Source organism: Dermacentor andersoni, chromosome 9 (genome assembly GCF_023375885.2).
Source record: "Dermacentor andersoni chromosome 9, qqDerAnde1_hic_scaffold, whole genome shotgun sequence".
Lineage (NCBI taxonomy): Eukaryota > Metazoa > Arthropoda > Arachnida > Ixodida > Ixodidae > Dermacentor > Dermacentor andersoni.
In genome coordinates, this window is record NC_092822.1 from 22,546,505 (window position 1) to 22,561,925 (window position 15,421).

At 43.2% G+C, this 15,421-nt stretch overlaps 1 protein-coding gene across 3 annotated transcripts in view; it reads left to right on the top strand.

Moving 5' to 3' along the window:
* Positions 1-14,135, top strand: part of l(2)gd1 (lethal (2) giant discs 1) — a 39,729-nt gene extending 25,594 nt beyond the window's left edge. For 2 of the 3 annotated variants that reach the window (XM_050175019.3, XM_050175021.3), the window contains exons 19-25: positions 2,654-2,718; positions 5,819-5,863; positions 5,943-5,995; positions 9,416-9,467; positions 10,665-10,764; positions 10,851-10,941; positions 13,489-14,135. In XM_050175019.3, coding sequence (XP_050030976.1) covers positions 2,654-2,718; positions 5,819-5,863; positions 5,943-5,995; positions 9,416-9,467; positions 10,665-10,764; positions 10,851-10,941; positions 13,489-13,608 — 526 coding nt within the window. In that variant the 3' untranslated portion in view covers positions 13,609-14,135. The remainder of the gene's footprint in view (positions 1-2,653; positions 2,719-5,818; positions 5,864-5,942; positions 5,996-9,415; positions 9,468-10,664; positions 10,765-10,850; positions 10,942-13,488) is intronic. The other variant, XM_050175020.3, reaches the window with a different exon arrangement.
* The last annotated feature ends 1,286 nt before the right edge of the window (positions 14,136-15,421 follow it).

Here is a 15,421-nt window from a genome sequence, read left to right on the forward strand (position 1 = left end):
TGTGAGGGTCAGCCGACGATCGTAGCTCAATATCGCGCGTGCCTGCGAGGGAGGAAGGCGGGGCGGAAACACGCGGTCTTCTTTTGTGCGCACGAGGCACGGGGCGGTGGGGAGGTGAGAGAAGGGGGTTCTACTCTGGCGGCTGTTGCATCTGGCACGCCTGCTGCAAGGCTGGTGTGCATCTCTCATGGAGAGAAGTGTGCAGCGGTAGTTGGGGTGGTGGCCGATCGTGCAGCGGCTAGCATTTCACTTTTTTGTTTTTAAGGATTTCGCATTCTATTACCTTTCAGCACAAACACCTAGCAGCCAGACTTGATCGTTAGAACCGATAATGAGACATTGTAGGCATCGTAGTAAGCGCGTTATTTCCCCATAGAAAACATACTAAAGTTGACGGTGCAGCAGCTTTTCATTGTTATAGCTGATATATTGTTAAAACCGGCATCGTTATAATTGGGTTCAACTGTACTGACATTCTGAGGGGCCCTCAAGCACCTCTTCTTGAAATCTGAATAACATGTTGGTATGAGTGCGATACATTTCAAGGAATGTACTGCCGAAGAAGTCCATTTGAAGAGGACCTAGTATAAATAGAGATATATAATGGTTGCACCATTTACCTTCTCCATTCCTCCTTTCCTTTCTGCTGGGAGAGCACCGATTGTGATGCCATTTCGATCACTCCTTCCTCTCTCTCTTTCCATTTCTTTCCATGGTAAAATGAAGTGTTGACACAGACTAGCTAGTTGGAAGCCAGCACTTTGTCATTTGTGTTCTTGCTTGTCCCATCATTCAGTGCTGTTTAGACTGATGCTTATGGTAACCTTTCGAGTTTGCCATCTGACTGTGCCAGACAGTGCCTGACTGTGTCTGACAGTGCCCTAGAGCGATGGAAGAGGGGACAGAATGGATGGGACACATTAACAAGCGCTGCTTCCTCATTTCCTAGAAAACCTTGAAAGATGTCCGTGTGTGTGTGTGTGCTTTGGTGCTTGTGAGGTAATGAACAATCCCTCAGTGGCGGGTGCCTATGGACCATAACGCTTCTTGTGACGTCATCACTGACATTGCCCAAGGCACAAAAATAAGGCGGGGTTTCAGAATGCTGCACGAAAATGAGTAATCTATCATGCAAGATTGTAGGTTCCCTGGCTACATGCAGCAGAATGATACTGTGCTCACATGTTCGTGGTAGCATTGTCTACAGTGGAGGAACGCTTCAAAAAGCATTTCATTACACTTGAAGGATCCCCCTAGGTAGCCCGGAGCCCAGGGCTGTTGTTAGGTATGGCCGGACGCCAAGGGCCATACGTCATCCCCTTCCCCTCTCAACTTGGTCGGGCACCTTGGGTGAGACGTCATCCCCTTCCCCTCTCAACTTGGTCAGGCACCGTGGGTGAGACTTCATCCCCTTCCCCTCTCAACTTGGTCAGGCACCCTGGGTGAGAAGTCATCCCCTTCCCCTCTCAACTTGGTCGGGCACCGTGGGTGAGACGTCATCCCCTTCCCCTCTCAACTTGGTCGGGCACCGTGGGTGAGACGTCATCCCCTTCCCCTCTCAACTTGGTCGGGCACCGTGGGTGAGACGTCATCCCCTTGCCCTCTCAACTTGGTCGGGCACCGTGGGTGAGACGTCATCCCCTTGCCCTCTCAACTTGGTCGGGCACCGTGGGTGAGACGTCATCCCCTTGCCCTCTCAACTTGGTCGGGCACCATGGGTGAGACGTCATCCCCTTCCCCTCTCAACTTGGACTGGCACCATGGGTGAGACGTCATCCCCTTCCCTTCTCAACTTGGTCGGGCACCATGGGTGAGACCTCATCCCCTTCCCTTCTCAACTTGGTCGGGCACCATGGGTGAGACCTCATCCCCTTCCCCTTTCATGGCCGGACCCCATGCTACCGGAGAGGTCACTCACCCGACCCTCTCCCCGGATTCGTCGAAAAGAGGATCGACTTCTCCTTCCCGTGCTCGGTATTGCAGGAGGAGGGGCCTTCTCCCTGTGCCTGTCACGTGTCATTGACGGAAGCAAGATCCCGCCCACACGATTGTAGAGAGCCTATTTAAGGGGCTCCGAAATGTACTTGTGAGATACTTCATACTTGATACATCATGCTCTTCTTATTTTCTTTCGACTACCTTTGAATAAACAGTGCACGTTTCGCACTAGCAAATCGTCGTCTCGCCCTTGCTCGGTCGTCATGGTCCACCAGATGCCTGCAGCCCGCCGACAACGCTACGCTACCCAATAAGTAATGTCGGTCGAGCTTCGAGAGACAGGTCGCTAGCGGTGGGATCGCCCTGAGGTGCAACACCGTGACAGTTCAAGTGTATGTGTAGCCTTGGGACGTGAAACTGTGTTAATTTCTTTTTACTTCTCTGCTTATTAATTTATGTTGATAGGGTACCATATGTTTATGTGATTTAGCTTTATTAGATTTCATCTGTTAAGAGCCAACTTTTTCTGGCTGTTTCCAAGAGTGCTGCATTACTGAGTGCTGCACTTTCACTTTTGTATCTGTGTATCACCTTGAAAGCTGGCGAAAGCAGGTACGCTAATTATCAAACTATGATGAATGATTGACTGCATGACTGCAATCTAATGAATTGGTTGCGAAATGGTAAATTATGTCCAATGTGTTTGTTCTCCCAGCTGCAATCATGACCTGACAGATACTGACATTGAGGTCTCAATAGTGAGAGGAGTCAACCTGCCAGGTGAATATTTTTGTCCAGTCTTTGTGAACCTCGTATGCAGTGCTTATGGCATGCGGCATAGAAAGCTTTTCATGTCAACCATTTCTGTGTTCTTTGTGGTAAACATTCTGTTGACTGTCTTGCAGGAACCTAACACATGAGTCACATGGTGGCCTGAAATGATAGCGTTTAGTGCAGTTTGGTTCTGATTAAAAAAAGAATAATAAACCACCTGACAGAGATTTGAGTCATTTAATACTGACTTCTTACATTGTGTATTGACAAATTTCTTCTGTAATGCCACACATCTCAGCAACAGCTGCCTGTGATTATTAAAAATATGAGATCTGAGAAAAAATAATTTTCGCTGACCAAGCCTCACAGCGCTGGCAAACATCGGAACCTGTGTGAATACCACAATGGGTCTTAATCAAATGCTTTCTTAATACATTTTAATTAATTACTCAAGCTGGCATGTTCTAATCGCAGGATTGAAGTTGGCCAGTACTTGAAGTATAATACCTTGCAATAAATTTTGGGCATTTTGTCAGTTTTGAGAAATAAGTATACTCATAATCTGCAGCAAAGTCAATTGCTGCTACAATATGGTTCCATACTGCGGGAAAATTCATTGCAGAAAACTGTTAACTGGAACAGCAACCCATTTTGTCGCACATTTTGAGTCCATACCTCTCAAATCAGGATCTTTGCATAGCTTCTAGCAAAAGGTTATGCTTTGAGTACTGGCCAATTTCAAACCTGCACTTACAGCTTGCACCCTAAAGTTGGTAATTAAAAGATAAATTCGTGAAATGTTGGCTTTTAATGATCATATTAGATATTATCACACACATATTGACGTTTGCCACTGCTATGAACCTATAGTCAGGGAATAGTACCATTTTATTTCAAATCCCCTATCATTAGAGACAGTCATCATTACACATGGTATGTTATATCTGTTCCTAATATAGTGGTGGAGAGGTTGAAATATATAATACTGTTACGTTGCATGTTTGGAGCTAATGGCAATGTCTATGTTTGGTTGTTGTGTTGTTTTGTGATGTTTTGTTGTTGTGGCTGGAGGGGCGCAGCATTATCGCTTTGCATGCATTCGTTCTATGTTTTGCACTGTGACTGTGACACTCTGTATCATTAACATTTTAATGTGTTTTTGATGAAACTTTGCATGTTTTTGCTTGCTTCTTTGCTTGGGAACATTGCTTGACACTTGCAGGCTTGGGAGCTGAGAATGTTTGCTGTACTCTGGATCTCGTGAGAACTTCATTAAGCCAAGCGTTCACGTCACTGCAAGCACTGCTTAGTGTTTATACGAGGTGTAGTTGATGATGAAATATATCCTAGTGCTGAACTTAGTCGTGTTTACTAGCTTCTTTATTATTTCATACTTGTTTTCTTTGAAATATTCAGCCTGCATTAGAATTTAGAAGTCCTTGAATAGTACAAGGTTACAATCTATTGTGAAGTGTTATATTTTGCTGTACTGCAGTGAGTGAAACATCTGGAAGGAAGCACTGAAAAAAAAAAAAAAAAACACGTTGCACCTTCTGGCACTTTTCTTGTGCCCAAACAATAACTGTCATCTATCTTGAGTGCGTTTCCTTTTTTAAATGCTGCATACCTGGTACTTTCAGGTCATGAAGGGCTTGCATGTATTTGTGTCACACAGTGTACTTAAGAGGTCCTGTACCACCCCTCGGGCTCAAACGCACTCTTTTCAACAGAAGCCTTCTGCTCACTTTTCTCGGGTGCTATATTTCGTCATATAGCATATTCCCGTACAGTGCTGCTATTGGTCAACAGTTGACATCAATCAAGAAGGGTGTTTCAATCAGTGCGCTTCTTTCTGCTGTGTATATTTATTGACCCAGTTTGATAAACAAGCTGAAGTAAGGGAAAATCTGGTTTCAAATTTCGATAAGAATTACGTACTTCCGGAAGAAGCTGACTATCGTCTGCTCAAGCTCGGCCATGACTGCCCGTGTAGGAAACAAACTTTGGCCAGACTGCTTAATGGTGTTGTAGCCATTGGGTCTCACTAATTTCGTTTTGAACACTCAACTAACCTTGAATCACGCAAAACTTAAGGTCACACCATGTGCACGCTTGCCAGTGTGCACTCACTCCTGGCTACTCCTGGCTAGACACCTTGGCAGACTTCGCTTCATGTTGAGCTATTGACAGCACTTCAAAATGTGCAATTTGGATGTGGCTACTATCCATCAGTCAAGCTGATGCAGGACAAAGCCAGTGTGCACCATGTGGCAAGGCCAGACAGGAGCATATAAGTGCAAGCGCGCATTCAAGCCCTGTTGTGCACGAAGCAAACACTGTGCATATGTACTATGGTTGCATATACTATACTGTCTGCCATGTAGCGTAGATACCGTGGCCACCGTGGGGTGCCGCAACGAGTCCACTTGCTGAGCGCACTGTGGCTTGCCAAGGACAACCTCATTTGGCATGCCATAAGTGCCAAGATCAGAAATGCTGATGTCTACGTGATAATCCAAAATCAAACTTGAACTGCGTGCCACAGTGACGTTCAGTAGGCAGAGCGTTGTAGGCATGCCCCACTCTGCCATAGCCTTTGCAGTGCAAGGCATTGAAGGAGGAGTGAAAGCACTGCAAAGAGAATCATAAGCGGCCTTTGATTTCTAATAACGCTGCTTCTGCTTGACACATTGTAGTAAATTTTGCAGCAAAGTTTTTCTGAAATAGTCTATTTTAGCTTCAAATGCATTTCTCGACTTTGATAAAAAGTGGTTAATGGCCCCTTTATTATCGTTATTGTTTGGGGACAAGATACGTCCCGAAGGGTGCAGCCTTTTCTTAGAGTTTGTGACGCTTATTAGTAGGCTGAAAGGTGCTTTCTTTTTTATATATGCTTGTTCATCACCTCAGTGTCAGTGTACACGAACTGCATTGCTTAAGTGCACTGTCGTTAAGTTGCTAAAGTGATAACAGAAGAAGGGAAAGGTAAATTTGGCTTTATGTTAATGCTATGCCACAGCTTCACGCAGCTTTTGTGTCATGCGTTGAGTTCAGCGTTTGAGTTCCTAGCCTGAGGTGTCGCTGTCATGTCTTTGATGATGTATAGGCCGAAAGATGACAGTCAAGAATGCGATGGCTTGCGGATGTGCCCGTATGTGTTTCTCACGACACGCATGGTCAAGTAAGCCACTCTTTCTCTCGTCTCTCTCACACGCACACCTGCTGTGCAGGGAAGCCCGATGACTTGGACTCCTATGTGATGGTCACATTTCCTTTTCCTAATGTAAGTGCAAACGTGGTTTCTTTTTCAAGAGTATTTTGGCAGTTCTGTGTCTTACCTGGTTGTGCATTCGTATTGTCGGTATTTGTGGTTTGCTTTGTCCTGACAGTTTTCTTTTTTGAATGAAAGCTTGTTATTACAGCTTTCCTGAATTGCCTTGTTTGTACTAACCCAACGTCACCCTTGTGTGGCGCACAGGAACAACGGCCTCCGGGGCACTCCGGAAGCAGCTAGCGATGTCTAGTGCTAGCTGCTGGGCCCGTCGTCTTATGGTAGGTACTGGGCACGTTTGGGCCCAGCAACTACTGTTAAACGTCGCTGGCTGGCGCCGGAGCGCCCCGGAGGCTGCCATTACCGCGCTCTACACAAGGGTGACGCCGACTGTACAAAGACAGCGCAGTAACTTTTGTTTCACTTGTAAAATTGCCGGGTTTAAAAAGCATCTTGTGCTATATTTGGAATGATGCGTTGAATGTAATGCAAGGTTCACTTCTCTCAATTTCTCACTGCAAAATAATATTCGCAAGCTTTACCACTTCTCGACTGAGTTATGCAGGAAAAGCCAGTCTCTCACTGTCCAGGAGAGAGTGCAGGCCAGTGTTCGTAACATTTTTTTTTAAACAATGTCGACAGGTTGAAGTCCAAAACACTTCATTTTTAGCGAAAAGCTGCCAAGTGATGATGATGATGACTTTCTAGGAACTCGGTGACTTTCTCGCTAACTTGTCATCACTGGTACAGGCTTGTGTGTGCAGGAGTAGGTGCATGTCAGTAAGGGAGCAAGAGCAGAATGAAGGGTTAAGGATGCAGTGGCACAAAGTGGTCTGATGTCCTGGTCTTTATGATTGTGATTACTATTATTGTCTTTACTACTACTTTACTGTGGTGCCACATACACACATCAGTGAAAGCCTATTTGGCTCTTTCGCGCAGGCCACTGCAGTCTTTTTAAGAATGTTGCAGTCTGATGATCGATCGACCTGTCAACACACTTTGCACATGTGCGCACCCCTGCATATGCACCGGTTACCATGTGCATGCCTGAATTGCCAAATATCAAGGTGCTCGACATGTTATGCCAAATCATAATATCTTAAGACAATGGCTGCAGTGTCACTAGGCATCTTCCATGGGGCTAGGATCATGAGAACACTTCATTCTCAGAGTGAAATTGTGCCCTTTTATTTAGTATATTCTTGCAAACAGAGGTAGTATTGCCAAAGAGAATGCAGAGGATAGCATGTGTAGTTGAACAAATGATAGTGTATACATACCTGCCAACCTGTCAACTACCACGGTACTGACACTGGGAAGGTAAGGAGGAGGGGGCTGAATGTTTTTCTTTTTTTGGGAGGGGTTTGCTCTGGACACATGCCGTTTGAGGGATACATATGCACTGCACATATACTTATGCATATGCACATATGCTTGCTGATTTCACCTGCTGTAGGAACTTGTCTGCATGAACTTGCTTGAACCAACTACCCCCTGGCATCCTTTCATCATGAGAAGGCACTGAGTGAAAAGTTTGGAGACCGATGAGTGAAGCGTTTTTCACGAACAGAATTAATCTTTCGTAAGACTTGATGCAACAATAATAAAATTGCAAAAGAAGTCTGGATTCGTAAACTTTACAAGGAATTTAGGTAGATTGGCAGGTTTGTACATAGGAAGGATAGTATAGAGTATATAAAATAGATCAAAAGAATGGTTGTTATCTTTTCATAACAATTAAATAAAATTTACTTTAGAAAGCTTTGCTCGCTATTCTACTTCATACATCCTAATAACTGATGTTTCAACTAGGATGAAAGGTTTGGCTGGTTGGTTTGACATTGGGAATGGTAAAACATTGTGAAGAGCCACAGACTAGTCTTTCGTTTCATTTCGTTTTTCAAAGCAAATTTTTAGCTTCTGCTGGTACAGTCTCATCAAGCGTCCTAGTGCATTCGCTATTACTGTCAAATTCACTGTCAGCTTCACTCTTTGGGGGAAACTCTGACTTCTCTATTTCAACATCAAGATATGACTGCCAGCTCTCCAGAATTTTTCATAAAGTTTGCGAATTAGGCTTTGTTCTATTTTATGAATGTTGTATCAAGTTTTACGAAAGATACAATTTTGCTTGCAAGAATGTTTTGGAGGTGCTGAAAGATGGGTTGTGGCACGGTTGCAAAATATGCATGCAAAAAATAATTTGGGATGGTACCTGTGCCGTCCTCTTGTAGTAGTGCGGATGTCACATGCCAGAGGAGTACTTGCTTAGAGTAAGTTTATTAAGATGAGTTCCTGAAGCAGGGGAACTAGGCAACAGCAAAGTCGCTGAAAAGGTCACTAAGATAGCTCTGTTTTACTTGTTGGTCTCTACTGTTCTATGTACGCTGCTCCCTGTGGGGTGTGTCTACAGTTAAATCATTGTTAATAAATAAATGAATAAAACCTTTATTTGCAGAAGTGATGACTGTGTGCCATGTGTAGAGCCTAGTGCATACGTATCTTAGCAAACTTCAAGACATGCTCACTGTTCTCACCCTTGTTGCATTTGGGGGATTTCTATGAATCTGAAAGTTCAAAGGTTGGATGGTATGTTAAGATTGCTTTCTTCTGCTAGCAGCTTATATGAACACATCAAAGGCATTTGGTGTGCCCACCTAGCATCCTGGAGCAGTAAATGTCAGCTATTCGCAGCTGTTACCTATTTCATTGTGGCCTCAGTTTTGTAACATCGTCTTCCAGTCGGAGAAACTCGACCACCATATGGCATACACTGCTTGTTGAAGTGTTGTAGCATTAACCGTGCGTAAGAGTCAACACCTGTGGTCTGAATTTGCCATACTAGAAGTGAAAGAAAAGGCTATCAGTGACAGCAGGGGAAAGTTGGATGCACTTCATTGATTTTGTATGTCAACTTCCAAATGACTGTGTTTGATGCTCATAATGCAAATGGGAATATGACTGAAATACGGAATTCATTAGCTGTTTCTGTTACTTGATGACTCCATGTGTTGCTGGCCTTAAATTTTGTGTTCTAATGTGAAAGGGATAACTTCATTACCCAGGGAGCTTTGTGGGACACTGTATTTTGGAATGATGATTCTCAATCAATCAATCAATCAATCAATCAATCAATCAATCAATCAATCAATCAATCAATCAATCAATCAATCAATCAATCAATCAATCAATCAATCTCAATTAATCAATCAATCAATCAATATCAATTAATCAATCCTTATCAAAAATTTTCAGTGTTCCTTTTCTCAGTCACAAACCTAAATGTGAAAAAAAAAGTAGCTGTGCTATGATTGTTTCTGTTTGTAGCACACAAAAATTTTATTACTGTTGCCATGCTTGAACGTTTTAGTGCTGCCTCTTTTGTAAGCTGTGTATTTGTGAGTGCCATCAGTGGCTTTTCTTTTTCAGGATGCGCCGCAGACAGCGAGAACCAGAACTGTGAAGGACACAAACAATCCAGGTGGGAGACTTTCCCATGTTAGCATAGCTTTCGTGTGCAATAGGTTGCTTTATGTAGCCTGAGACACAGAAGCTGTTAGTAAAATTTGTACTATTGATGCAGAAAAATGTGGATTGAGGATAGGATAGAAACCTACTCTGGTCCTCCCCCTTTGCTGCCTGTGAAACATATGGCCAAATGGCACTGCTTCTGCCAGTGTTACGAGTTGGAGTTGGCCATTCTTTTAGACCAAGCCATCTTCAGGATTTAGGAATTATTTTACTTTGACAAACAGCTTGTTACAGTCCTTGAAGTGATTCTCGCACACTGGTCCCTTTATATGAGTGAAAGGGAAGGAAGCCATGAAGTTTAAGGTACAGTGGAAATGAGAAACAAGATGGCATTATTCTCTTGACCTAAAGAAGTTGCAAATGTCGCTGTCTCCTTAGTAGTAAACTGACCCAAATGATTTTTCCTGGCATAAGATTTAAGCAAGTCTCATCATGAGGTATTGACCTTTGCCATGTTAAACTCAATTTTGCATAGTTGCTGTCGCTGTTGGCGCTTGCATGCACCTGCGATCGTGATACTCCAGCATTTTGCATGCTTAGAACTTTTTAGGATGCTTCAAACGTCTTTTCCGTAAGTCATGGTTTGAAATTCACGAACCCGCCGTGGTTGCTCAGTGGCTATGGTGTTAGGCTGCTGAGCACGAGGTCGCGGGATCGAATCCCGGCCACGGCGGCCGCATTTCGATGGGGGCGAAATGCGAAAACACCCGTGTGCTTAGATTTAGGTGCACGTTAAAGAACCCCAGGTGGTCGAAATTTCCGGAGTCCCCCACTACGGCGTGCCTCATAATCAGAAAGTGGTTTTGGCACGTAAAACCCCATAATTAAATTAATTAATTAAATTCACGAGCCTTATCACTAAAGTTTCGTGCATCACCAGAATTGAATGCTGAATTGTTAAAGTTAACGAACTTTGATGAAGTAACTACCAGTACAAATTGTCGCTGGCTGTCTAAAAAAAGTGCTGTCACCTGCGTGTGAGTCCTATTTTTAGAAAGCTAAGAAACCCATGTCTCAAGTTACACAGTACAATCAGTGTACGTTAACAGATCAAGATGGGCTTCTAAAACAGGTTTGTTGAATCTTGTACAGCCTATGAGAGTGTGCTTGTTCATTTTAACAAGTCTTAAACATACTTGCATTTCAGAGTTTAGCGAGAACTTCAAGTTTGAAGTCAATCGGAAATCGCGTAGCCTTGCAAGGGTAATGAAACGACACCCCATCAAATGTGAAGTCTGGGCAAAAAGGTATGGCTCTCAATATTTTATTTATGGGCAGGTGATGCCGTGCTTTCCATTGTTTGATGTCACTGCAACTCCCCATTTTTTTGCAGAGGTTTCTTGCGAAGTGACGCACTCTTAGGCACAGCGTCTGTCAAGTTTGAAGAATTGGAAAACAAGTGTGAGATACACAATAGTTACGATGTAAGTTCTGATTCCATCTGTGCTTGTGATGTGCGTGCACAAGAAAATTATGGCTTTACAATGTTGATTCTGGCAGTAAGGCTGTGCATGGCATGAAATTTCAAGCTGAGGTTGGGCAAGTTTGTCACTGTCTTGTAGAAGATCCACTTGCCCTGGACCAATGAAACAAGTTGCTGCTTGTTCTTGGTCTGGCCAGTGAGCTTGCCACATTAGGCCAATCCAAGCTGTGTAGTGCATTGAAGCTATCAGATTTATTTTGCTACTTCTGCTCATCACTGTAATGGCCTGGATATGTTGCTGTCTATGAAGGTGTCCACAAGATGATGTCGCCAGTCTCAGCTATACACACAGATTTCATTTAGCTCAAACTGTGTATTTTGCATGCCTTCATTGTTAGCGTTTAAAGCTCAAAAAGGTTTCTTATGGCTGAGACAGCGATGGCAGATGCTGAATGCACTGTGTGCCCAGCACTTCTGCTCGAGATTGTCGTCTGCTTCATATGCCATAAGGTTCCTGACATTGGTGGTGCTGTTCATTGCACCATTAGGTGCCACACAGCAGCTTCACAGCCCCTACAAGATGTCCCTAAATTTCGTACGTAGCAGGCAATGCTACGAAGGCCAGAGGCTCGGTGGAGAGACTGCTCTAACTGTTCGCGTCCATGATTAAAAACTAGTGCATCGCATATGAAAGAACGCTATTAGGTACGTGCCATGTTGTTCGATGTAAAATTAAGTCTCATAGTTTTACATGTTGCAAGATATCTATTACATGAAATGTGTTGGAGATCTAAACCCATATATGTACTAATAAATGAGTAAAGTACCCTGTTTATGCCACCAGCGACCACAGCACGTCACTTGCACTCGTGACGAAAACATAGTATGTCCTGTACTACAAGCACAAGTATGCACAAGTAATGTGTGATTTGCATAAACTTGCGTCCACAAGTAGCAGTTGTAGTATATGTAGTAGCATAGCTTCCTCTAAGTTCTGTGCCTGCTAGATAACCGCAAAAAGACCATCGTCTACGGAGACGCCACTTACTTAGGGTTAGTCGGCATATATAGGGTAGTGACAACCCTCACCAAGCCCTAGGTGATCATGGCACGGTGTTGCCGCAGAGTAGTGGTACCAGAATTAAAAAGTTGTTTGCACTCTTCACATAATAATGGTTTTTACTGATGGTTGCGGGCGGTTTAAATAGTGCGCCGGAGACCCCAATATAAGAGGAGCCCCCAGCAGAAGTTCCAACAGCGGCTGCTTTTCATTGCTTCGGTATAGCTTCGTTATAGCATTGTTAATAATTTTACAAGCAGAAGTATGCTGCTACTCTTTTATTGATACACATGATTCTTTTTTTGTCAGCAACGAGCACCGAAAACGTAAAAAGCATGCTCGAGACCACTCTATGTAAGTGGTGCCACTGCCATAGTTCAAACGACGGCCACTTCGCATTGGTCCGCCAATAATCCGGCAGGCACAGAAGTTATATAGGAGGCTATTGGAGTAGTTATTTCATAAAACAATGTTACATATCAAGAACTGCTCTATGAAAGGTGCAGAGTGAGACCTTTATGACCACACTACTTGCAGTCATTACATGTATGAAACGGAGTTTAGTTTGGCCAGGCTCTGGCCTTAGCATGAGACTTGAGTGGCCTGAGCCTGGCCTGTGGATTGGGATGGGCACTGGCTTTGAAAAAGCATGAACTTGTATGAATCTTAATTGGGAGTTGGCAGGAATTCTTTTTTTTGACATGTATGTTAACCCAGTTATGTTAACGTGCTATGGTGGGAGAGTGGCTTTGGCGTTTTGCTGCTAACCCTGAGGTCAAGGGATCAAATCCTGATTGTGGCGGCTGCATTTCAATGGGGGCAAAATGCAAGAACGACTGTATGTCGTGATTCGATGCACTTTAAAGGACCCCAGGTGGTCAGAATCCATCCAGAGTCCCCCACTACGGCATGCCTCATAATCATATCATGGTATTGGCACATAATATCCCAGAATTAAACTTTTTTTATTGTTATAGCTTTCTGAAGTTAAATAAAAGCTTCAGTAGTTCAAGTTTAATCAAGGATATTAATCTGCTGCTCTGCTCGGCTAAGAAGACATCTGCAGTGACATTTTCATTGCCTTGGTGAGCAATGACAGTGTCATTTGAAAGTCTTTAGTGACTTCAAATAGACTATCATTGCTTGCAATGCCTGTTTTAGAAAGTCGGTTACTTTCTGGAATGTGATTTGGGCTTTTGTGTAGTTGCTATGAGCCTTTAACCATCTGCACTGGAAACTGATAGGACTACTTCATTTCTTGTCTGCAACATGCTTAGAAATATCCATTTAGATGGAATGATCATGAAACCAAGTCTTGTTAACAATTGGAACAGTCAGAAACAAAGTTAGTTGAAAGTAGTTGGAGCTTGTTTTCTCAGGACGTATTCTTGTACAGGTAAGCATCAAGTGTTATTTTAACCTATTTTTTCTGAGGATGCGAGGGTCTCAAACACTGACAACCACTATGCCCTGTTTTCCTTCTTCAAGGTCTTCGACAGCAAGCGTCCCAGTGGCGGCAAGCTCGAAGTAAAAGTTCGTGTGCGTGAGCCTTTCGTCTCAAAACAGGTGGAGGAGATCAGGCATCGGTGGCTTATTATCGGCAGCTAGCTTTCGCACGCCCACAATCTGCCTGCTAGAAGGACAGCCATGTCAGCAACACCAAGCTATGCGCCTGATAGTGCCAGACGCTAACTGCAACTTTCACATAGAAAGGCAATGCCATCCTCTGTTGCGTTCTTGTACATATGTGCGCTTGGTCATTCTGTTGTTCAGCACAACTTGCAGTAAGCGCAGCTTGATCTTGAGCATTGCAGCCTTCTGAAAGCAAAACCTGTCCAAGCAGAACACCCATTTTTATTAAATCAAACTCGTTGGCTGCGGTATGGATGCACTTATAACGTGGTGGAAACTGCTATTACAATGTAAAGTTATTCTCATGTTATTTTATATTGCTGTCAGCAGTGCTGTTCCCATGTGAGGGCCATGTGAGATGCAGTGTGTGCACGTTTCTATTTTAATGTTGCGCGCACTGTTGGAACACTGTGTGATGAGCTCTAAGATCTGCAGAATCTTTTTAATGACTACAATGTACTGTAATTTAAGAAAAATAAACTGAAGGCATGTAGGAAACAAGACTAATACCATTTTATTGTTCAAGCATATTGCACTGACAGTCACTGGTACTAAGAGACGCATAGTGTGCTCCACTACGTAACGTGTTTTATCTCGTTTGTGGCCTCCTGGATGGAATTTAGCACACAGAGATTTGAAGTATTCGAAAACTATTAGAGAGACATTCATATTTAGAACTGACTATTCAATTCGAGGACTGAATCGAATAGGGAAATCTTGAATCTGTTATTTAAAGTTTCGTATATTGGCACACGTCTACCCTCCAGCACTGTAGAGTACAGCACGGGCCTGGTTTTTCAGCCCAGGCCTGCCGCTTGAATCCGATCTTGGTTTGTGTGTTGTGACCAATCTTGACCCGGGCCCACTGGATGAACTCTGTACATGCTTTAAAGATATCACTCAGTTGTTATTCAATATGTCCAAGAACAGCGTACATGTCTACCAATTCAGTGCACAATTGGTGAAAAAGAAGATGCAAAACTAGATCAGGAACATGATGAGTCTAACTTAGAGGAGTAACTCAATTAATTACTCAATAATATGCAAATGTCAGCATTGTCACTATAACTATAAACAAACATCACTAATGAAATCATGTGCCTCAGATTACAAACATTCGTTTGCAAACAAAAGGAACCATTGGTGGTAACATAAGAAGACATCACAATAAAGCTGCAGTGACAATAAAACATTGCGAAAAAAGCCTTTTTTTATTAATAGTGCAAGCGTAGAGCTAACATAAGCCGAAAGAAGCTAAGGCTCAGTTAAAAGCTGCAGGCAAGGCATTTTATTTGAAGCGCATGTGTGCTTTTAATGCTGAAGCACTAAGGATAAATAGTTTTGCAGCAACAAAAAGCTTAAAAGTATCAAGCAAAAGCAGCTGAAATTTCAAATGTGCATATCCGAACGCTGGAACAAAAATAATGTAAGCAACGATCATGCGCAATATAAGGTTGCACAGTGGCGTCACTAAGGTCGTGACCTCACTGCTTTTTTGTTTCAAGCAACAAAGCACAATTTTATCCTCGTGGCTTGCTTTGGCATGGAGTTCTTTCTGTAGCTAGTGGCTAATTTGTATTTCTTTTCTGGAATGCCCAAAGTAATGAGTCCAACACACAACTCGCAAGAAGTGCTTGGGTGACCTTGGATTTTTGCAGTAATTTTTACGGTGGATTTAGAACTACAGCAGGTGAATAATAAGAAATTGACTGTTGAAAGATGTACATATCAGAGCAGCTGAATACGTTCACGCAAATCTGAACGGACTGCATCCGTTTCTTACGGTCTT